General features: G+C 41.1%; 1 protein-coding gene and 1 long non-coding RNA gene across 3 annotated transcripts in view; one reads left to right on the forward strand and one right to left on the reverse strand.

Moving 5' to 3' along the window:
• Positions 1–24,676, forward strand: part of LOC116158271 (uncharacterized) — a 59,919-nt gene that overhangs the window by 9,260 nt on the left and 25,983 nt on the right. Inside the window, exon 2 of the long non-coding RNA XR_004142542.2 lies at positions 17,626–17,776. This is a non-coding gene — a long non-coding RNA (uncharacterized LOC116158271). The remainder of the gene's footprint in view (positions 1–17,625; positions 17,777–24,676) is intronic.
• The window catches only part of EFHB (EF-hand domain family member B), a 46,285-nt gene continuing 22,436 nt past the window's right edge, over positions 828–24,676 (reverse strand). For both annotated transcript variants that reach the window (XM_010975365.3, XM_010975366.3), the window contains exons 7-13: positions 20,653–20,736; positions 20,016–20,083; positions 16,030–16,184; positions 9,843–10,050; positions 6,988–7,200; positions 5,421–5,602; positions 828–3,094 (exon numbers count right to left, since the gene is read on the reverse strand). In XM_010975365.3, coding sequence (XP_010973667.3) covers positions 2,921–3,094; positions 5,421–5,602; positions 6,988–7,200; positions 9,843–10,050; positions 16,030–16,184; positions 20,016–20,083; positions 20,653–20,736 — 1,084 coding nt within the window. In that variant the 3' untranslated portion in view covers positions 828–2,920. The remainder of the gene's footprint in view (positions 3,095–5,420; positions 5,603–6,987; positions 7,201–9,842; positions 10,051–16,029; positions 16,185–20,015; positions 20,084–20,652; positions 20,737–24,676) is intronic.

The following is a 24,676-nucleotide window of genomic DNA, read 5'->3' on the forward strand; positions in this document are numbered from 1 at the left end:
CAATGCAGAAAGCAATGGAAGCAGCTCGTGGGAACAGCACTGAACAGACCCCCTCACAAAGAAGTACTGACAACAGGCTGTGGTGTAGCAGCGCCCATACACAGTTCAGGCCCTTGAGGCTTGGACGGCATCCACAGTCATGAAGCTTAAAGACAGAAAAATTGTTTCAGATTAATGGAAACTAGAGAGACATGACACCTAAATGCAGCCTGTGTTTGTAAATTGGATCCTACCTAGGTCAAGAAGAGTATTTTTCAATATAAAGGATTATTGGAGAGATTTGCATAAAGTCTATAGATCAGATAATAATGCTACAGTAATGACAGTTTCTTGGTATTGAAAATTGCACTGTGATTGGGTAACAGAATGTCCATGTTTTCAGGAAACATAAACCATAGTATTTAGAAATAAAGTCATGTACACATATGTGAGTGGGTGAGTAGGTGGATGGAAGGATAAATGAATGGATGGATATGTTAACATTTAAAACAAAAAAGCAATGCAGAGAGGAAGAGTATAGCTCAGTGGTAGAGTGCCTGCTTAGCATGCACAGGGTCCTGGGTTCAATCCCCAGTACCCCATTAAATATGTATATGTGTGTGTATGGGTGTATATAAAATTACCTTTCCCCTCCCCCCCAAAAAGGTAAGCAATTTATCCAGCAAAATCATGTTTATTTGGCAATGGGAGAGGAATTTTAATTCTGGACATGCAAACTATGGCAAACCTTAGGCAAGTCTAGAGAATACAAGAGAAGAACGTTCATCTATAGAGGAAAAGGAGAAAGTTGGGAGGGACTGTTTTGAGCAAAATTTCATTGGAGGAGAGTGAGAGTTCACAGTTGTGGCAACTTCTCATTGGCTGGGTTGTTGCTGGGCAAGGAGAAAACCTCCCTTCTTCCTGCTGGGGCATGCGAGGCAAGCTGCAAAGAGCGGGATGTTCATGAGCGTTCCCCCTTCAGAGCTTCCTGAGTCCATTTTGAAGGAGGTTTTCCTTTATTCATTGTTACAGATAGATGGATGGACGGATGGATGGCGTTAAAGAAGACAGATCTGGACATTTGTTAAAACAGCAAAAGACAGATGCAATAGGGGGAACAAGACCTTGGTACAGAACTGGGCTCATTTTTTAGTACAACAAGGGAAAAGGGGATTGGTAGCCAAGGGAGGTCGCTGGATGGAAAATTATTAAGCAGAGACATCAAGGGTAGGAGGAATGCTCCTAAGCTTATGTAACAGTAGTTCTTGATAAAAGCAGGCCAACATTTGATACATCCAAGATGAGGGATGAGGAATTTGATTGGCTATGGAGGGTAATGAGGTATCATCAGTGGGAGGAGTCTGTGCAGAATGACATAGCGAGATTCTTGCTCTAAGTGGGCAGTGCAAGCCCAGGAAGGACAGACAGAAACCCAAGGTCAGGGGCTGAGTGAGAAGAGGGTTCTAAAGAGCCTAACCAAAGTTTGGTCAAGGAGCCTGTCCTTGTCAATAGATGGATGAATAGACAGATGATGTGGATGGATGGAGGGATGGATGGATGGATGGATAGATAGATAGATGGAGGTATAGATGTAGATGTGCTTGTAAATGTTTAACAACTGGCTCTTTGGGGAGGGGGGATCCTTAATCTGTAGCATTTGTTGGTTTCCTTAGTGTACATACTCCCACTACAACTGGTTTCAAACCATCCATCTATTGACTGATGGTCTCAGACCACCAGTGTGGGGTCACGGATGCAGTGCTGGGAAGAAAGGCCCACAGTTGACCTGAGTGGACAGCAAGAGTAGCCTTCAACCTACCCCTGCATAATTCTTTGTGCTAATTGTGCAAATCTTCTGTAAGTCTGGAATCATTGCATAATAAAAAGTTAAAATTTTTAATATAAATTACCTATAAGATAAATAGATTATAAATTTTTTCTAGGGTTTGAGTAAAGCAATTTTTTAAACCGTAGTTATTTTTTTCTTTTAAGTAATAGACTATGGCATAACCCAATATCTAAGTTAAAGAGTAATTTTTTATAGTAATAGACAAAAAAACAAACAAACAAAAGGTCAAGGTCTATCACAGAGAAATACTGGTAAGATAAATGTTATTGATCATTCAGTTAATCATGTGATATTACTGAGAAAGCTTTGGTCATGGATTCAACCCACACTGGTCCTCTTCGTTACACAGAAGACATGGGGTTGGGGTCACCCCCCCCCAACTGTCCCCATCTCATCCTGGCCCGGGCATCACATTTGTTTATCAAAGAGCCAGGGCTAGAGAGCAGGAATGATGCAGCACAGTTTGCTACTAATAACTCTCGAGAGCTCCATCTAACGGCGTGGGCAGCTGTGTCCTCTTCAGACACTACAAGGAAATATGCTTTTCTGGCCACAGAAGGATGTTAAAAGCTACTGGCAATTACGTCGTTGTTGGAACTCCAGTTTCTGCTCTCTAAACTCCGCTCCTTGTGATTAAATCCGTTTTCCTCAGAGGATGATAGACTAAAAAGCCCTTCAAACGTACGCTGTGTCACAGTGACACCTAAAGAGAAACATGACAAAGTATTGAAGGCAAAATTTTGTGAACCTGATATCACAAGCCAGACTTTGAATTTCAGGCAGCGAACTAAAATGCGTGGAATTCTTAAGCATACGGAACATTACAAACTTCTAGTAGCATTCTGAACTGTGCCTTTGGTGAGGTTAAAGGCTAACTCCAAGCACCAAGTTGTCAACTTCTTTGGTGTTTTATAGGAAACAATAAAATAAATTTTAAAATCCAAAATCTATAATTTTTTAGCAAACCATCCAGGCATATGAGCCCTCCCATGGTGATTGCTGAATTATAACATAATATCGAAAACCAGAATGAACTGAACATTTTAGATGAACATGGATTTGTTTTGTGTAAATGCAAGAACTCCAAAAAGGTCACGTGGCTGTTTTGCACTTGGTCCGGTCTGCATGCAGTAGCTCATCCAGAACATTTCTGATGTTCTCAACACAAACTTCTCCTCTGTGATGTTTTTTTGATGCAAGATTCCATACATTTTCAAATTCGTCGTCAGAAAGCTTGACCCCAATGTTACATAGTATCTCGGCAATCTAGAGAAAAAAAACTTTGGAAGTCAGACCAATATTTATAGGTTTTTAAGTTTGTATTTTTTGACTATCTTTATAATATCTAAGAATATGAACATTTATCCCCCCCCCCAAAAAAAAGGTGTGTGGATGTGTGTGTGTGTGTGTGTGTGCACTTACTACATATGGTAAGCAGATATCAAAATTCCAGTACTTTCAGTTTAGGAATCATTTTGTTAATATGAATGAATATGATGGTGTTCATCTATACTAGCCTATGTATAAAATTACTTTCAACTCTAAGTATTTCTGGTTATCTTTTAAAGGGAAGCAGCCAAATTCAAGGAGAAAGAGTGGAAGAGTTACAGATGGAGGACTTGCTGGGTTTGGGTTCCAACCCAGTCATCTCTCAAGTGCGTTCTCTAAACCCCCTGCATGTCGTCTCTGCTTCTTCAAAATAAGAACATTTGTAAAATGTCTGTAGCTGGCCTGTTGCAAACTTTAACTATAGTTGTGGGTGTGCAAATGTCAGAGAGAGAGTGCATGCGTGAGCAAGGAAGCAGACGAAAATCTGAGTAGACTGAACTTGGCTTATTAATAATCTCCCCACAGTGGTAATTATTAAAAGGGTCAAGGGGCGGGGGGACATGCTTTTTATGTCCCAGGGAAAATTTGAGAAAGGAAAGATAAAACCAAGTAGTGGGAAGAAATATGAGCATGAGTAGAGGGAATAAAAGATTTGAAAAAAAAATTTTAATGAGGAAAAACATTTACTATGAACCACACAGGAAGAAAGAAAAGAAGGAAATAGAAAAGTTAGACAGTGATAGGAAAGCCAAAAAGTTAGATAGTTGCAGAATACATCTATAAAATAGAATCGCAACAGTTAAAAGATGCCCGGGATAGGATATCCCTTGTGGGAAAATAACAGTATAATCAGATACACCTGGGATGCTGAAGTGCCGTCCTTGGGCGTAGTCGCTAGTTTCCTGCACACAGTGGCAGGTAAAGAACGTCCCTGCAGTGTGAACCCACCACGTGGTCCGAGTCGGTCTCAGGCATCCCAGACCGTCTCCCCTGCCTCCCCTCCCACACCTCGGGGGGCATTCTACCCTAATCCAGCATTCCAGACTCAGGTATTGATTAGCTAACACTTTTTCAGAAACCCATCTCTTCTCAAAATAATGTTAATACTCCAGCCAGGCCTCTGGGGTCTCACTTTCTCCGTAGAACTGTGAGAAAAAGGATGCCTTCCTAGTTAAAAGAATTTTAGGCATCAGGAAACAAGCAGGAAATTTTTGTTTCTTTTGGCAGCCGTGAAGCCCTGCTTCATAGGCCCTTTAGAGTGATTGAAGGAAGAGAAAATGCAGTCTGCAAAGGGCTCTGCTCTGACCCCAGCAGGGGGTCCTGGGTTCTTGCTTTGGGGGCAGCCAGCAGGCGTCGTCCTCTCTCCCCGAGTTCAGTGGGAATAATCTTTGGGGTGAATCTGTGACTAAATCTGCAAGTCTTCAAGGTATCAAACCTTCATCTGAAGTCCCAGAAAACATCATGTATCTATTCATGTAATTTCTAGCTTTGGATTTGAAAGTTCAAAGAAGCCATTGCTCCCTCCATCACACCCTGCTCTCCACATGGCAGATCTAGACAGACTGGTCTGACCAAACCCTGCTGTTACTCTGCAGCCCTCAGGACCCCAGTGGCCATCCTGACCTACCATGCCGCTCCTGCTTTATAACCAACCTAGTTAGACAATCACCTGGGATATAAGGACCACATTTTTGAGTGAACAGACAAGATATGCAGGCTAACATGCGATGTGGCAACAGGACGGAAGGTTTTCAGTCAGTGCTTGTTGCAGAGAGTCTGAGACGTATGCTAGCAGCACACGAGGAGGATGATAGAGTGGGCCCTCCTCATGCCTCCTCTCTGGTTTTGGAGACCCACAACCATAAGGATACTTACACAAGGTTGGGGTTGGTGCTCTTTGCTTGTTCTCAACTAAGCATAGTGCTGAATGCCTTAGGAAAACACTTTTCCTCTTATACATAGGTCTTAGTGATTATATGACATGAGTGTGATGCTTCTTACCAGAGTAAATTCTGCTTCAAGAATTATACCAAGGGAGGAGGGCACAGCTCAGTGGTAGAGCCCATGCTTAGGATGCACGAGGTCCTGGTTCAATCCCCAGTACCTCCATTAAAAATAAATAAACAAACCTCTATTGACTTCTGTGATATCAAAGCTCAAGGTTTTTGAAGTTTAAAATTAAATCATTGTTGACAAACATTTCCAACTTTGTTTGGGTGAAGTTGGCCTTTCTTTCAACCCTTTGGAAATAACAATGCTGTACCTCTTTCTTTGATCTGGTCTTGAAGAAGTCTCTTTCAAACACTCCCTTCTGGCTGAAGATGGTAGGGTGTAGTAATGAATAGGCATTTCCATCTTCGCCATAATTAGTTCTGTCACTGATGCGGCGAATTCGGGGGGCAGGGATATCGGACCGAATGGTTGGGATGCCATAGATGGGATGACCTGGGACACCGACGGGGAGGAAAACAGACATTCTAGATAAAACAGCTACCAGCCACAGGTGGCTGTTGAGCACGTGAATTAGGGCTAGTGCCAATTCAGGTGTGCTGTGAGCATAAAATACACAACTTCAAAGATTCAGTACCCAAAAGAGAATGTGAAATATTTAATTAATCATTTTATATGGAGTACTTGTTGAAATGATAACATTTTGGAGATATATATATATTTATTACATATATACTATTAGAATTAATCTCACCTATTTCTTTTTCTTAATGTGGCTACTAAAATTTTAAAACTACATGTGACACCAATTATATTTCTATTGGACAGCACTATTCCAAAGTGAATAGCAAGACCTCATTGCACAGAATGTACAGCGTGTCTATAAAATCCAGTTAAGAAAAATCTATAAATCCTTAATCATGTCCTTAGTCCAAGAAAATGATCTTGACCAACATAAAAGAGTCTTTCTAAATAACAATATTCGTCATGCTTGATATTGAGATGTGGGGTGTTATGGGTTGAACTGTATCCTCCCCAGACTCATAGGTTGAAGTCCTAACTCCTAGTAGCTCAGAATGTGACCTTATTTGCAGACAGGGTCATTGCACATGTAATTAAGTTAAGAAGAGGCCTTACTGGAGTAGGGTGGACCTTTAATCCAGTGTGACTGGAGTCCTTATCAAAGAGGGACATGGGGACGCAGACACTCGCACAGGAGAACACCATGTGAAGGTGAAGGCAGAGATCCAGGCACAGAAGTCGAGTAGTGCCAGAGCCTGCCAGGCAACCCCCAGAAGCCAGGAGAGGGCCAGGGACAGATGCCCCCTCACAGCCCTCATTAGGAAGCCACCCTGCGACTCCTTGAGCTTGGACTTCTAGCCACCTTGAGATGATCAGTTTCTGTTGATTAGCCATCCAGTGTGTGGTACTTGTTATGACACCCCTAGCAGACGGGGAACAGACAGGGAATGAGGATGTAAGGGATCGTCTCTCAAGAGCTCTTCAAGTATTGGAAGGCAGATCTGTTTGGAGCTAAGAATCACTTGGTTTAAAAGTCTCCTAACCCTTGATGAGGACTGAATTATGACAGTGTAATTCAGTGTTCTGAGCTCTGAGCTATGCTGTTTCAGTTTCATTAACACAGAGAGAATCATTTCACTTGGGTCACCATTAACAATTGTTCAATTCAGCCCACATTTCTTGAGACCCGACCCCCCCCCCCCGGTGCTTAGAATACAGAATTGAATGAAAGGCCGTGGGCTTGGAGAAACTTGGAGTCTAAGAGAGGCTGGGGACAATGCAAGGACAGACAGAGGGACACTCTCCTTCTGTGTTTGCTGATCCTTTTTAAAACTCAGCAAATAATGGGACATACTCACAAGTAGAAGGAACAGCTCCTACCACTGCGCTGATCTCCGAAGAGGTTGTCTTGTAGTGATTAGAAACTTTATCGCTTGGCCTCAGAAGTGTCCGGACAGTCTTTTCTGAGCTCCCTGGTTCTTTGAAGACAATATCTTCAGATTTTATCAGGAGAGCTGGTTCAGATTCTTCTACATTAGCCTCAGCAGGGTTTGCACAATCTGACTTTCTACCTTTAAGCAGAGGGAAAGGAGAAAATATATATATAGGAAGAAGTTACTACCTGATACTCGCTGCTCTGTAACAAGACGAGTTTTCCCAACTAGTCTCTTCTTGCTGGTGGAAACGGAGGCCGGACTGGTATGAACCCTCCGCTGACACCAGCACCCACTGTGGAAACCCAAGTTCAGGACAACGGACAACGTCATACACCAGGAAATTTGAACAAGGTCTGATGTTTCTGTTCACCACTCTGTTCACTTCAGTCTGGAATAAAGGTTCTAAATATGAAAGACCAAATGAAAACAGAGAATCTATTTTTTTTTTAATTTCCTCCTTTTTAAAATTAAAGCTTATTTTCACGTTTCACTTGAACTACAGGATTACAAGAGTTGTTCCAGGACTGTGCCCCGGGGAGGGATAAGAGAAGATATCTCTGGAATTGTAAATTCCAAACATACCCAATCCCAGTGCGGGGAGCCCCATGGATTGCAACATTTGGAGAGGCGGTGAGAACTCGCTGTGAGCGCAGGAATCCATCGTGTAAATGACGCCCTTCAAATCAGTGTATAAAAGGAAACCCTGAGGTGGAACTAAGATTGTAAGATTCTGTCCACTTTTGCAGATTTGTTTTGCTGAGTCAGTTCTCAAGTTTAGGAGTGAATTAATTCCTGGCATCTTTTTCACAGAGCTGGTAAGCACACAGCAAGCACTAGAGGGCGCTGTGGTCTTTCCAGCACTAGAGGAACTCAAGGTGCTGGGGAAGGCCAAGCTCTGGTCACAAAGGCAGATGGTGCCCCAGTATCAGACTGGGGTGGTCAACCAGCAAAGACATGCCGTCTGACGTCAGCAAGCCTCCCTCAGCTCCTGCCAGTCGTCGTCGTGAAAGTGCTCAGGCCCAGTGTTCCAGATCCTCTGATCCCCTCCCTGCACCTCCCCCCACCCCCAAAAAAGGGCAGAACTCTGGACAAAGTATGAAAGACAGTTTCTCAGAAAACTGTTCGAAAGCCGTTGTCTTAAAGGACTCACCCCCTTTGCTCCAGATGTCAACAACAGTAAGATGGAATTCCATATAAGAAAATTCCTGGCAGAATGCCCCTGCACCCTTTCTGACTGATCCACTGGCCACTCACTATCTTAGAAGATGATGAAAACCTCAGGAACTCCATTGAAAATGGCTGATGAAGGCAGGACCCCAAAACTGGGAACAGTTTGAAGAACCATCTGGTTTGAAAGCAGGCTTCTGCTTTCCCCACTACCTCATGAGCTGTGCCAACAAGGAAAATCCTCTGTCATCCTCTCCTTTTTTCTGAGAGGATGAGGATCGAGCTGTTTTCTATAAAAAGCTTCATTGGGATGAGAAACTCCTACTGCTTTCCTAGTGGACAGAAAAGAAAGGCTGTCCCAGAACCTGGTAAGGGCTGCATCATCCAGAAAGCCCAAAATGTGATACCAGCTTTGCAGGAATAAAAGTGAACACAGCAGGATCTTCACTTTTTCAGAAGAGAGTTATTCCAAGAGCAAATAAAAATGTAAACAACCTTTTAAAAGTTAATCCTCTCTAATAATCAAGATTTGAAAATTAAAGCAAACGAGGTATCATTATATAACAGCTAAATTACAAGAATGTTTGAAATAACAGTGGTGGCAAGATTGGAGAAAAGCCTTCTCACAGCCTTGACTGCTAAAATTGCCAATTGGTACAATCATTTAAAAAAGCAAAAGGAACAGAGAGAGAGAGAGTTACTTCTGGGACAATAACATTCGTAAGAGATGAGATATAATTAGAAACAGAAAGCTTTCTGAGAGATGATAATGATTATAGTGTCACCTGTATGACTTTTAAAATACCTGGAAATAACTTAAATTTTAAAGAGTGAGGAAATAGTTTAGTAATTCATAATACATCAGCATGAGGGAAATGAAAATGAAGTTTACAGAAGCCATGAAAGTATCTCTTCGTTCCATAGAAATTTGAGAGCTAAATTTTTAAAAGCCAAATAAAAAGGGTACATTCACTGTGATTTTAGCTATTTTAAAATATTTCCATACCCACACATGTAGGTAGATATGTCTATCTATGTATATAGTTAGTGATTCAGGAAGATAATGTATAACATGAAAATACTTGAATAAAGGTAAAGGTGATGTTTTTCCTTTTCTTAGAAAAATTTAAAAGATCGAGTTTTCTTATGTCAAATTCTATTTTACAAATTGACTTTTCCTGGGGGAGGGGAGCTAATTTCTCTGAGAAAATGGCTTTCAAACAGCTTTCTGAGGAACTCTTTCATATTTTTGGTTTCAGGTAAATTGTTTTGCTTTTAATTTTTTTCTTTTGAATGAGTAATACACAGTTCCACGCTCAAAAGATACAAAAACATAGATTAAAAACTGAATCTTGCTGCTACAAAAACAGATTAAAAAGTGATTCTTGCTGCCACCTTGTCCCTCAGCAACCCAGTTTCCCCTCCTTGGAAAGAATAAATGTTACAAAATTCTTTCCTTATGCATGATAGTCTATGCGTAATAAAAGAAAATAAATGCATATATATGTGCATATTTTAAAATATATAATAATAAATTTGACAAGAGTTGAACTCCTAAAAAATATGAAAGTCCACTTAAGAATTTAGCAGACCTTCAAAAAATTAAATACCTTTAATAATGACCCTCTCTTCATACTCTTTAAGGCGGGTTTTATCTTTCCAGGTGAGAAAATTTGCAAATTCTAGGTAATTAATCAGCCCATCATTATCCACATCACAGTACTCAAATAGCTGGTCCAGGAGCTTCTCATCCAAGTGCAAGCAGGCCTGGTCACAAGCTTCCCGAAGCTCAGCTTTATCTATCGCCCCATCTCCTTTCTGTTGGACACAAAGCAAAAAAAAGTGAGCACTGCCTTCAAGAGCAGAGTGTGCAACATCTGTTATTTCCTTTAAGAAAAAAGGAAGAGCTCTATCACATAAATTCAAAGTATCCATCTTATTTTTCACATAATATATAAAATCAAATATTGAGGCTTGAGTCAAATATTGGTCCTTATTGTGTCCATCTGAAATGTGCACAGCCATTTCAACCCTGGTTGGAGGGAGTGTGGCTCATAATCTTTGTTCATTTTAAAGATGTTTCTCATGGAGGTACTGGGGATTGAACCCAGGACCTCGTGCATGCTAAGCACATGCTCTACCAGTGAGCTATACCCTCCCTTTAATGCTTTTTTCTTTAAATCATGCATGTTTACACTGCAGTAGAACGGGCATCACCATAATTCACGCTTGACATTTCATTTGACCAACATTGTGTACTTTTGACAGCTCTCTCCAAAGTTTTTAACACTTCTGGTGTTCCAACTGGGCAGTAAATGTCCCCTACTCCCTTGCCTGGTGAAGAGGAGAAACTGGGCAAGTGGTTGCAGGCCAAAGACAGGTGAATTCAAGGACAGCTGCCTCTGGCTGTGAACACTCCTGTAGGCAAGAGGATTCGTTCACTAAGATTCATCCTGGTAGTAAGAGAAGGAAGGGAAGTTTCCACCCCTTTCAGACAACAGGAGGGAAATTTAGGAAGGCTCTGGGCAGAACCTGGCAGATTCACTCGGGCTTTGAGGGGGTGGAAGGCGTGATGCTTGTTAAGGAAGAATGGCTGGAGCTGGACGTCTCACCACTCGGCCCTGCCGCAGTCTGTCAGGCCAGCCTGAAATCCATCGGTGATGACAGTGAAAGGCCTGAGTGGGTCCCTGCTGCTAGAAGAGAGCTTCGGCCTCCCAGAGAGACTTCCCCGAGACAGATAAACTCCCAAGGGAAGGCATTAAAGACTCATCATCTAGGAGTCAGCTCCTGCGCCCAGGCCTGGCTTCACAGTGCTGTTGAAGGTCATCTCCTGGAGAGTGAAAAACTGAGCTGGTGAGCTCTGGGTAGGTTCCTGCAGTCAGACCCATAGGCCTGGGGAACGTCCCTAACCCTTCTGTTGAAACAGAACGAGAATTTGAAATATGTTATCTTGACAGGGAGCTGCACATGCCCTGGATTCAGGTAGACTGACTCGTTGATGAACGTCTCTGCTCGCAAGCCCAACTCCACCAAAAATGCAGCCTCCCTGCACCTCAGTCAGAAGCCGTGTGGGATGTGGCTGCTGAATCAAGGGTCCTCAAAACTGAAATACGTGGTGGCAGTGATGACTCTGCTGCCCATGGGCCTTGTGTGGATCGAAAGCATGAGTGACTTATTTCAGTGAGCTGCATGCCACCCCCATACTGCTCAAAACCCAAAGTAAATGTTTCTTAATGACTTAAGGAAATACCAGCCATCACTGTTTTGCCCATTTTTCGTTACGTGTGCACATTTTGAAATCTTTTAATGGCAGTAAAGTTACATGTCACTAACATCTTAACTCCAAACATTTGATCTGCAGTGTGTGCGTCAGCAGCTCTCACCACACAATTATTAAGATGTATTTTTCTTCTTAGGAACCAGCAACTTATGTTTTGTGTTTATTTTTCTGAAGTAAGAACTACTTCTTCTCTGGTAACTGGCTCATTTATCACTTTTCAAAAACTAAAAGGTGGGGGAGGAAATGCGATGGATTTTTAAAAATTATTTTTTAATGAGTGAGAAGCATTTACCACTCCCGGCCTCCGCACCCTTGATTTTTCCCTCCCCCAGCCCCACCCTCAGCTGTTCTAAGGAGGATGATAACTGATATGGGACACTGTCTCCCTGTCCCCAAGGGGATCAAAGGCCACAAGTATCTGTCCAAGAATGCTGTGGAGCTTCAGGGGGTGGAGACCCAAACTGCTTCAGCTTTGCTGGATATGGGTACCAAAGTCATCATCCTGCTCAGTCTGTAGGGAGAAGAGATGCCAGGATTCAGTTACGGGGGTCTGGGCAGGGTCGGTTCAAAGTGGGGAAGGAACACTAACAATGTATTACTTCTGTGGCTTCCACTGCTGGATGTCTAATTGGTACTAATGCTCTCTGTACCTGTATTGGGAGTGTTCAGACACTTATGCCTAAGAGAAGCCGCACGTGGAGAATGCTAGTAACCTGGGGGCCCCTCTTTGAGCTACAAGTCTCTACGAATAAAGATTTCACCACGCAGAGCCTCTGGGCCCGGTTCATTGACCTGAAACCCAGTGGTGCTCACTGATCTGCTGTGGCTTCCAACCTCAGTGAGGGCTGTGAAGGACCAAACATGGGCATAGTCACTCTACTCCGTGGGCAGAACTCAAGGTTATTCTCACAGCTTTGGCCAATACTTTCCTGGATGAATCTGTTACATTTTTACTGACTTTTGGACTGTGGCCAATGGCCTGCCCATTTGGTTGCCACTTGGAAAACTAGAAACTGGAATATTCAAGACACCTCTTTTTGAGACTGAAAGCTAGGGAAACAAATCATGGCTGCTAATTGAACCATCCAGGTGATTCACAGATGCCCAGGATAAGGGCTCACCCTCTGGTGCTGATGACGAGAGTCAAGCTTCAGGCTGAGCCTGAACCACTGATGGCCACCATCACTGCCTGGATCCACGGCGGCACCGGACACGGCAATACACCCACCGTCTGACCGGGCGCAGCGTGAAGTGGTCCACTTTTCTGAGGCACGGGCTACCACCACATGCCAAACTTGTGACTCCTGCCACAAGCTGACTCATCTTCCTCATGGTCAGGGAGGACACTTCACACACAAGGCATCACATGCTCCTGGCACTCGGACTCCGTGGAACCTTTGTCCCCTCTCAGAACTGCTGGTGGTGCATCCCAGTGTTGACACACTTTCAGGTGATGGAATTGCTCTTCCAGTCCAATCAGTCACAAGAGTATATGGCCTGTGAAATGAATCCGAGTCATGTGTTTTGCTTTCCGGACCGTTTTCAGTCTGACAGCGCCCGGTAGCACAGAGGTTCCCCTACAGTGAGCTGTTAGTCAGAGTATTCAGTGCAGCTCTCCTGCTCCCAACCGTCCAGCGCCATCTGGTATTACTGAGCTTTGGAAGAGCCTTCTCAAAAACTGCCTGCCTTCCTCACCAAGCCCCTGGCTCACGTGTCATTGTCAGCCAGTTCTGTCGTTGATTGCAGCTGTCCCCAAAAAGGAACCATCGCCTCTCAGCTACTTCCTGGATAATTAGAATAAAAGGAGCTGGAATTATATATACCTATTTTAAAAACTTGAGACTCTGCTGTGACCATTCTTGGACATGATGAGTCTTTTTTGTTTTTCCTCCCCTCTAGATTTTAAGTCCCCTACGTGGAAAGCCGACACATTGTCTGGAATAATGTTCAATGTATTATGAGTGTTCAGCAAATAACAGAATTAATCCTCTAAGCCAAGAAGATTCATTTAGGAAACCACAGTTTATTTGTTCTGCTTTGTTTTGCTTTTCAATTAAATTAAATCTGGGCATTCAACAATGTAAGATTCAAATCATCAAAAACCCTCCTACAGCTGTACTAGGAAGGCCCACGTCTTATTACCCTCTCAGAGAAAAACCTCCTCAAAGACACCGAGCACTACATTGTGCATATTAAAAGTTAACTGTTTAAGAGGTTTATCAGCATTAAATAATTCTCTGTAATTTCCTCCCTGCTTAATTTAATTTTATCGTAAGGAACGTGCCTGGTGGTTCACTAAGATAATCAACAGCTGTTAAGATGATCGTCTTGCCTTTAATTACATTTAAAATGAAGAATTTTTAAAAAGCAGAGCTCCATGCATCGTGCTGGGTTCTCTGTGTCAGTTTCCCTGATGTCATCTTTGTAGCTACTTGGATCTGAGCAAAGTTTAAAATGTATGTTTTAGCTTATGTATTTCAATTCTGAAGAGTAACTTTAAAATTACCTGTAAATAGCAATCAGTCTCTATTAAAAACCAGAGAAACAGTCAAATACTTACATTTTCTTTAAACACAGCTTTGTGAGAAATGTCATCGATGACTGATTGGCGTTTGTCCCTACATAATTAGTCCCAACTTAAACGGGATATTTAACCCACTTTTTGTTCATCATTACAACACAGGCACACAGGCCCTAATCTAAAACCAAGTAAAATGAGTGGGCTTAAAATGAGTTAGCCAATGAGTGATCAAGATTTTTTTTGATAAGATAAAAAATGTGAAGTGTAACTTTTCTAAAACTGTACTTAACATTAGAATGGGTTAAGAATATTATATTTTCCTTTGGAGATAAACTAAAATTATCCTGCTCTTTTTTTTTTTTTTCTTCTCATATCAAGATTATGATGGACTACATCCTCACCAGTTTATTTACAAGCTTTTATTTGTTTATATCAGACTCATTCTAAAGTGGTTTTAAGGCCACTTAGAAAAATAAGTACAAGTAGACGCAAAAAAAAAAAAAGTGAGGAAATCAGGGTAAAGAGAAAACAAAGTTGGAATAAAATAAGATGAAACCTGAAATAAAAAGAGCGCACAAAACATGCTATAAGATCATGTTCACAAACTAGATGTGTTTCTCCAAATTGGCTCTAAGCTTCCTGGCAGCCAAGTCAAAACATGTGCACAATCTGTGCAAAATTCATGCTTTTCATGAGGTAAAGACAACCTAGATACTTAGATGAAGCACAGTTATTTCCTTTAGAAGGACTGGGTTTCCTTAGAAAGAGGATGACAAAAGTAAACAAAAGCTGCATGGGTGTACTAATAAAAAACATGCCGCGTTTCACCAGCAGTTTGTATTGTAGCATTCGTTGGTGTAAGCTAAGGCTGTGCCGCTGGGTAAAAGGAACCCTTGGATGGCCTAAAATGATGCAGCCCAAGGTTGATCTAACTTGCTCAAAGAATAAAATTTAGAGTGGCTTTAAAACTGAACGATCATGCTCTCTCAAAACTGAAGTATACACCTGCTCCCCCGGGGAGAGCATTGTAGGCTTGACTTAGATCAGACTGACGGCACTCTGTGTACAGACTCAGAGTTAGGTGTAGGTCATCCATCCCCCAGGCTCCCAGCACACGACAGTCACTGGTCTACAACAGTGGTTCTCAGACTTGAACGTGCGTCAGAATCACTGAAGGGCTTGTTAAAACACAATTGCTAGACTCACAGATACAAAGAACAAACTAGTGGGGAGAGGGGAGGGGCAGTAGAGCGGTGAGGGAGTGGGAGGTACAATCTACTGGGTGTAAGACAGGCTCAGGGTGGTGTCGTACAGCAGAGAGGAATATAGCCAATATTTTGGAATAACTGTAAATGAAAAATAACCTTTAAAATTGTATGAAAATTTTAAAAATGTGTTTCTTTTTTTTTCCTTTTAAATTTTTTATTGAAGTATAGTCAGTTTACAATATTGTGTCAATTTCTGGTGTGCAGCATCATGTTTCAGTCATCCATATACATACATATATTCCTTTTCATATTATTTTTCAGTATAGGTTAGTACAAGATATTGAATATAGTTCTCTGTGCTGTACAGTAGAAACTTGTTGTTTAAAAATAAATTTAAAAAAAAAAAATCCACAATTGTGAGACCCCCAACCCGAGCCCCTAATTCAGTAGGTCTGGGGTGGGCCTTAGAAGGTGCATTTCTAGTATGTTCCCAGGTGATACTGATGGTGGTGAAAGAACCAGTTTGACAGCACTGATCTACTCAGGGGTCAGCAGATGTTTCCATCAAGGGCCAACACCTAAGCAGCATAGGTGCTACAGGCCATTCATTCTCACTGCTCTGCGTGTGGATAGACACATGCTACAGGCAATACTTAGAACAAATGGGCATGTGCAACTATTGACAAAAACAGGTGGTGGACTGGATTTGTCCCGTAATCGGCTGACTCCTGATCCACACCAGCCTGTAAGCCCACGCACAGACCAAACACCTCCGCTTTGCTACTCACCTTGTCGTAGTGCCTGAAGGCTGCCAGCAAAGTGTCAAAGTTTTGGTAGTTAACCTTCTTGAAGTGATGTCTCACTGCCGCGACCAGGGCTCGCTGTCTGTCCTTGCCTCGGAGATACTCACCGGGAAGTCTTCTGTGGATGAGATCACCGGCTCCTATTGAGGGGGGGTGAGGAACAGTCTTTTATCTGAATTTAAAGTCTGTCACTATTCCCATCCTGAGAGAGACAGAGAGAGATCTAGCAACTTCTGTGAATGAAAAAAAAATCCTAACTCCAATACTATACATGGCATGACAGAAAATCCTTTTGTATACAAATATATATATACAAATTGATTGATAAAAATGAATTTTTCTGCTTTATGTTACCTCTGTGCTCAATGAAAAAATGAATTTTATGGGGGAATCATCAGCCTGCTCAGCTGTCAAGTCCTTTCCTGAGACAGCGAAGCCCTTGCCTGTCTGCCTTTTAGCTGAAATTTGTCTACAAGGCTGAGGGTCTGAAAACTGGGGCTGATTCCATGTGAGAGCCACTCTGTGTGCCTCAGGGTTGACTAAACCTTTGGGGAACCTTGTAAAAAACTGGACACAAATTCCCTGTCCCTCGCTAACATTTCTAGTCTGCTTGCAGTCTGCATATTCCAGTCCCCATTTCTCCTCCTCCTTCCCCTGTCCCATCACCAGCCCAGGAGACCTGCCTCCATCCACTACGTCAGCTGAGTCCTGACACGCAACCCCCTACAACGACCTCTCCAGTCCCCGTGCTACAGCCCCCAGGCCTGGCCCTCGCTTTCACTTTTCTTTCATGACTTAAAGGAACTTCCCTAAATTAGGACACACAGAAAGTACGTACACGTACACACACACACACACACACCACACACACACACACACACACACACACACACACATACACACTGCTTATAAACCCCATTCCTGGGATGTTAATGGTGACAGACCAGAGTTGACTAGGCTGCTTCAGATGTGGTAGCCTGGTAGATGTCACCAGAAGAAACCTTCTGCCTCTGTTCTTTTTGCCCTGGGCTATACCCCTCCCTTCCTGCTTTCCTGGAGCAGGGTCATGCTGGCAGTTGGCTGTGATGTTTCAGATAGATTAATTTACATTGCAACGTTGGTTGTAATTCAAGATAACTAATATTTACACCTAATCTGTACAAGGTCCTACATTAGGCTCTGTCAAGGTTCTCTCTTTGTTTTTTTTTTAATTGGTGTATAGTTGGTTTACAATGTTGTGTTAATTTCTGGTGTACAGCACGGTGATTCAGTTATATATTTTATATAAATGTATATATATTCCTTTTCGTATTTTTTTCATTATAGGCTATTACAAGATATTGAATATAGTTCCCTGTGCTCTACAGTAGGACCTTGTTGGTTATCTGTTTTATATATACTAGTGTGTATCTGCAAATCCCCAACTCCCAATTTATCCCTCCGCCCACTCCTCTTCCCCCCTGGCAACCATAGGTTTGTTTTCTATGAAGGGTCTCTTTAATAAGTCCTCGTAGCACCTCTAAGTTTATTATAAAATCAGGAGCTAATCCTGCACATCCTGATAAAAGTCTCCTTTCTAAGGGTAGACCCTGAGGCTGGGTGAAAAGTCCACAGCCAGTGGTGCTTCCAGGAACGGGGAAAGTGCCTCAGAACAAGATCATGTGAGATGAGGTCATCTACCATCAGACCATCCTAAAGCGAGTTCTGCGAGAGGAGGTCAAAATGGTGAGGGGTGAGTTTTTGTTTTTTTTTTTAATCTGCGTGCTATTTTATTTCCATTAGAAAAATACTATCTATATAAAATTTTGGTCCAGTAGGGGTGATTTTTGAAAACTAAGTGTGATTTCCTTTTCTCCTCCACATCCCTTCCCTGCATAAACCCTTTAGGGGCTGCTCTGTATAAGGGAGGCCCTGCCTCCACCACAGGATGGCTCTTGGTTGAGTTTTTTATCTTGAGAGATCTTCCCTCTCCATTAACATACAAAAATAACCATTTGAATGGTTATATCTCCAAGTCCCTGCTGGTTTTCCCACCACACATATAACTGCCCAGTGGGTGAGACAGACATACGCTGACACCTTCTTCTGGCCTCGCCCCTGAAAAGAATATTTGTGAAGCTCATGTCAAATCACTGACAGTTACTCAAAAGCCAGCTCTACAGAGTAAAATCAGGAGTACAAGCTCTGGCCCTAAGAGACAGACCCATGACTTCACTACCACAGCAGGGACATCAGAAAAGCCACTCTACCTGCTGCCAGTTCCCATGATGCACCACTGCCCACCTGTCCTGGATTCCCTGTCAGGCCGCCTCTGCCCTGGTGCATTCTGGGAGCTGGCACAGCCCTTACACTCTTCCTAGAGGAATCTCAACATAACCAACAACCCCAGGGCCCCGGGATGAGGTGTTCTTTGTGCAGCTGCCTTATTTCCCTAAGTAAGGGTAATGGAGTAATCTAGGTCCAGTAAAGAAACCAATATGTCCTGTGAAGCAGGCCAACCCTGAATCTTTCCACGGAATATATGCTGTTAGTTAACCCCAATAGTTATCACAGAAGGCAACTAGAGTTCATCTGTGTCCATCCATGGGCTCCAGAAAAGACCTAGAGAGGACTTCCAGGCCCCTTTCACAGTTACACTGTACAGTACCAAGGCTGATACTGATCATATTTTTTAAACTATTAATGTCAGTGTCCTTCCTTTTCATTTTATAACACTATCTTATCATTCAATTTATAAAGATAAAATAGCTCAACTCTTAGGAAATTTGTCAATGTTGTCTAATTGTCAACATGATAAACTATGTGTTGGATTCAGCAATTCATGCTATAAATACCAGTGAAAACAATGTCCTGTGTGCTAGACCCCAGGAATCCAACAGACAGCAAGATGGGTCCCCCACCAGCCTAAACCTGCCCTCAACTAGGCAGCTGACTTAGACTACCTACTTGTTTTTCAGGCTAACTGATGGGTTTCCTAAATCATCCTTTACCTACCCCTAGGTGTATGAAGAGCCTCTCAGATGGGCGGGCATCCATTAAACATACAACAGTTTGTCTAAAAACAGAACCAAAATACGATCTCCTAATGTGGTGATTCACAGTGCTCTAAAACACTGAGTTGCATAAGCTCGATAAACCTTTAATTTGTCAGGGAGTGGACTTTAGCTGACACATTTTCAATAGTGGTCCTTAAACTAGTGTACATGAGAGCCTACTGAATCAGAATATCTGGACACGAGTCCCAGGAACCTGCGTATTTAATAAATTCCCTGGATGATTTTAACACAGGTAGACTGCAGACAGTATTTTGACAACCACTAATATGCAATCCAATCCTGATAAGCTTTGGCATAGTTTTCCCTTTGAAGGGCTGCTGTGTGGCTTAGCACTAAAGACAAAATCCTGGGAAGTTTCTTTTGCCGATTTGTAGATTGATTAATTGATGGAATGATGGGTGGTAAGAGTGATTTATAATTACGTGATCATAGAGTACAGTGCTTTCTCGACTTTGAACATCCGTCCAGTTCATCCGGGAATGTTGTTAAAACGCAGTTTCAGATTCAGTAGATCTGGGGTGGAGCCTGAGATTCTGCACTTCCAAGAACTTGCAGGAGATGCCAACATGGCCAGTCTGCAACCACATTTTGAGTCACAAGGGCCTGGTACGATATTTGAATTCATTAAAAAGCTGCCTCACTTCACTTTGGCTTGTTTAATACCCACTATATTTTCTAAATAAATTCTGAGCCTTAACTACGCATAAGGAATTCATTACAAGGGCTTTAAACTGTACCTATCTCAAATGTAATGTGAACATTTTGTTTCCTTCTTGTGCTACAAATTGTTCTCAATACAATTAACGTAATATTTTAAGCCTTTAAAACTGGAAACTTTGAGAGGAGGAGATGGTGAACTCTGGGGGGATTTTGCTGTCGTCATTTGTTTTTTAAGAAGGAAGTTTGTACACTTACCATACTCGTCCGGATGGAGACAAGCCCCAAATGTGTGGTCTGGGGGAACGTTCATTGTTTCTGCAATGCTATCAAAGAAAACAAATCCCTTAGTGAAAATACCCACCACATGGCATCCCTGGAATTTAAAATATGTTTGCCACATGTTTTTAATAGGCTAAGTTTTCTCCTATAACCAAACTATGAAGATCAAACAGAAGTTCTCCAACAGAGCTTTTGTCTAATCTTCCACTTGTATTAGCAATAGCTGAATGGTTTTACTGGCTTTCAGTAGCCCAGACTGAAAACGAAAAAATAGAACATACTCAAAGCAGAATTATGCGAGTGTATATATATATATAGAGAGAGAGAGAGAGAGGAATGTAGCACAATAGGTTAAATTTCTGATAGCCCAGAAATAAAGCTTTCCACAAAATTCTTCCTCCCTCTTCTCCAAATGCCCTCTCCATCTGAGAGGACTCAGCACTTTCCTGGAACCCCAAGCTCTGTAGAAGCTAATCGAGTTCCCTGAGTGACACAAAAGGATGATTCTTATTGAGAAGGTAGAATCTAACAGAACACAAACCAAAATTCCACAAGAGTACTTTTTAAATTTGAGCCAAAAAAAGTATCAATTCTAAGTTAATTGTCGACTTACGGATCTAAAACTCTTCCAAGCTTATGTTGAAACTTTTCTTTGAAATCATCAACTTTCTTGGATACGATCTTAGCTCCTCTTTTCCTGTAAGATGAGAAAATTGTCAGGTATCTGTATTACCTAAAGTATTCTTGGCTACCTAATACACATATGTGAGGACTACCACCGTATCATTTGGGCCATCAAAAAATAATTCCAGTTTTGGGGGGAGGGTGTAGCTCAGGGGTAGAGTGCAGTGCTCAGTGTGCACAAGGTCCTGGGTTCAATCCCCAGTATCCCCTTTAAAAAATAATAGTAACAAGAATAAATAAATGAACATAATTATCCCCCCAAAAAATAGTAATAGTAATTCCAGTTTCAAAAGAAGCTATATGCTAAAAAGAAAGCTTTATGTGTTTAGTGTAAAGATAAGTTTATAATAGAGTGTAAAATTATGATTAAAGAATAAGACAAGCAGACAAAAATATTTTTGGGGAAATAAAACCGAAGTGTTAATATCATTCTTCTAAGTGTAACTCCTAAAATTGCTAGAAGAAAAGTAAGCATCAAATAAATAACCAAAGGATATGAACAAATAACTCACATCTAGTAAACAAATATATGGAGAAATTATAATACTTCTCAGTAATAAGAGAAACTTGAAATAAAAGAACACTTTTAAATGTAAAATAAAGTGCCACTTTTAACATAGTATGTAAGTAAAGAGAGGGAGAGAGACTAAGATTGGCAAAAAGTTTGGTAAAACACTTGTAGATTGCTAGTGCAATTGCTATAATCCCTTTGGAAATAATTTGGTAATATGATTCAGTGAGGATAAAAATCTTCATCCTCTCTTATGTACATCTGGAAACCAATCATAAGGAGATAATCCACATAATTAAAAGTGTGGAGAAGTTATATTCATAAAAATGCTTGTAGCCTCATTGACTATAATGGAAAAAAAAGCAAAGAATCTAAATGTTCAATCACGGAGGATGATTAAATTACATCACATTAACAGGAATACACTTTTTGCATTTTAAATGTTGGTTATTAAGAATAACACAGCAATATAAAATTATTTTATGTCAAGTGGAAAAGCAGGATATAAAATGAGGTTGCACTCTGATTAAAGCTATGCAGAAATCTACACAGGAAGCCACACTAGAAAGAAATAGATTAAAAAGATAATAATGGTTGAATGCAGGTGACAGGATTATGGGTGATTTTATTTTGCCAATTTTCTGTAATATAATTTCATTACTTCTATCACTGTGATTAAATGAGTGTAATTTCTTTTGAGAACTGTGGAATTATACCACCACTATTTAATAACATTAAAATTAATAAATTCTCTATTGTTTTGCTCAGACTAAAAACAATGAACATTAAATTCTTAAACTCCATTTGCTTTTAAAACTATTTCTTGTACTGTAGAATATGGAGCTGAATAAATTTCTGGAGAAGAGTGACACTCTGTGGAGAAACAAAAGATGAAATAAGTAATTCATCTCTTACTTCTTCGTTTACTTCCCCTTAGTTCAGAAAGGGGAAAAAGAACAATATGGGTAAAGTCAGAATAAATCAATGGCAGTTTAAAGGCTGTAATTTGAACAAATGTAAGTGTAAGGATCCCAAATCATGGAGGCTACACTTTTCAGCCTAAAAGGGCTTGGATTATGTTTCTGGGAGAATCAGGAAGTATTTGTGAACAGCCATGTATGTCAGAATATCAATAACTGTAACATCAGTACACACCTCGCAGCATTCCCCAGCCAACTCAGAGTAAAGTCTTTTGCATGCCAGTGAATTTTTTCATACACACACACACACACACACACACACACACACACACACACACACACACACATACACCGCCTACCGTTTCAAGATTCTAAATGATTCTTCAGACCAAAAGTCACAAACAGAATATAGCTAGAGATAGTTTTATGGAAGAAATACATCCCTTCAAAGTTAAGAGTAAATGAAATAAAATGGTGCATGTCAAATTGAGAGGTAAATAAACACGCTTAGCTCCAAGTTTATAATAGAAATCACATTGAAGAATGAAATAGTAAGTTCTTTTTAAAATCCAGCAAACCAGGAGAATAATCTCTATTGTTTCAGCAGCAATTTTCCAACTAAGTTTTGAAATACAGAAAGTATGATCAAATAAAACATTGTTCCATCAATGATGTTTCCTTGGGGGTAGAGACAAATTGGAGGGAAATGTATCTTACATACTGCCTGCTTTTATAAATTCAGTGTGTTTTTCTATGACTACCCCAAGTCATTGATAAATATGTCCTTGTTCACGACCAAAGGCTCTGCTCTTAGGACTTTCTTAAGGACTACATTGTCATTGTGTTTATTTCGTATCTTTTATAAATTGATAGCAGGTTTATATTTCTAAGCTTTCAGAAATGGGTAAACCATATTTGTTATCTCCCTTTAAATATCAATTTCAACATTTTATTGAATTATAAATATCTACAGTCAAATATTTTAATTGTTTCTTCATGTTTTCCTTTACATATGGTTTAACCACTCTAATCATGATAAATTAATGAATATTTGTTTTATGAGCTCTTCTGTACCCTAAAGAAAACTGGGTTTACTTTTATTTTTTAATATATAAACATTTTTTTATTGAGTTATAGTCATTTTATAATGTTGTGTCTGGGTTTACTTCTCATGTGGGTTTACTATAATATTTTAAGAATTTCACCTGTGTTTGTGTTTTACCATTATTGTTTTGAATAATTCAAGTATTAGAAACTCATATAATAAAGGAGTAGAAGGAGACTGGAAATCAATATTTGAGGCCTGTGATCACAGGGTCAAGTGCCTATAAAGCTGGTGTACTGGTTAGGGGCAGCCTCTGGAAACACACTGCCAGGTTGCATTCCTCCTCCAGTACTTCTTAGCTGCATGATCTTGGGCAGATGATTTAACTTCTCTTACCTCAGTTTCTTCATCTGTAAAATAGAAGGGATAAAAAGTATAGTACACCTACCCCGTCGAGTTGTTGGTAGGATGAAATCGATAATATATAAAGTACTTAGCACTTTGCCTCAGTAACCGGGAGGTGTGACCGCAGCGACCACACAGGCAAATGAGCAAAGCAGGCCAGGTGCCCGAGGGAACGCAAAGTCCGTGTGCACACAGGGGCCTGTGGAAACTTGGAGGGCCGGTATATCCTTTAAAGAGAGCGAAGGGCAAAAGTAATCCACTCCCACCACTGATGTATAGAAATGCAGGCCCGGTATATTCATTTCCTGTGGTTGCTAGAACAAATTACCACAAACATGTGGCTTGACGCAAGAGAAAGGTGAGTTCTCTCACAGTACTGGAGACCGAGTCTGAGATCAGGCTGCACTCCCCCCAGAGGCTCGGGGGGAGAATCTGTTCATTGCTTCTTCCAGCATCTGGAGGCTGTGGGCATCCTTTGGACTTCCTTGGCTTGATGCCACATCATCACAGTCTCCTCTGTCTTCATAGCGTCTTCTCTCCCGTATGTCTCTCTTCTGTCTCCAGTCTCCCTCTGCCTTTTCCTTATAAGGACACCTGTCACTGGACTCAGGGCCCACCCACATAATCCAGAGTGGTCTCTTCAGCTCAGAATCTTTAACTTAGTTGCATTTGCAAAGACCCTTTTCCCATATAAGATAACATTCATAGGTTCTGGGAGTTAGAATATGGATAAATCTTTCAGGGCCACTGTTCAGTGTTTTCAGTCTTCTGATTTTTTTAAGCATAGTAGGAAATACGGATTTTGTGAGTAATCTCCCAATATTTGTTGACTTAGATATAAAATATAAGACAAGAAGTGGAAAACTAAGAAATTTTATTTTAATTTCTTAAGAAAGTGGTCATATATAGAATGCAGGCATAAAGAGGTCACAGTTTGCAGAGTTAAGTCAGATACTCAGGCGCTCAAATCTCTATTAAACAGAGCTGAACGACAGATGACAGGTCAGTTACGTGGGACATGTTTGTAGAGATTTGAAAGCCCACCATCTTTAAGAAACATAACAGAGTTGAT

This window comes from Camelus dromedarius, chromosome 2 (assembly GCF_036321535.1).
Source record: "Camelus dromedarius isolate mCamDro1 chromosome 2, mCamDro1.pat, whole genome shotgun sequence".
Lineage (NCBI taxonomy): Eukaryota > Metazoa > Chordata > Mammalia > Artiodactyla > Camelidae > Camelus > Camelus dromedarius.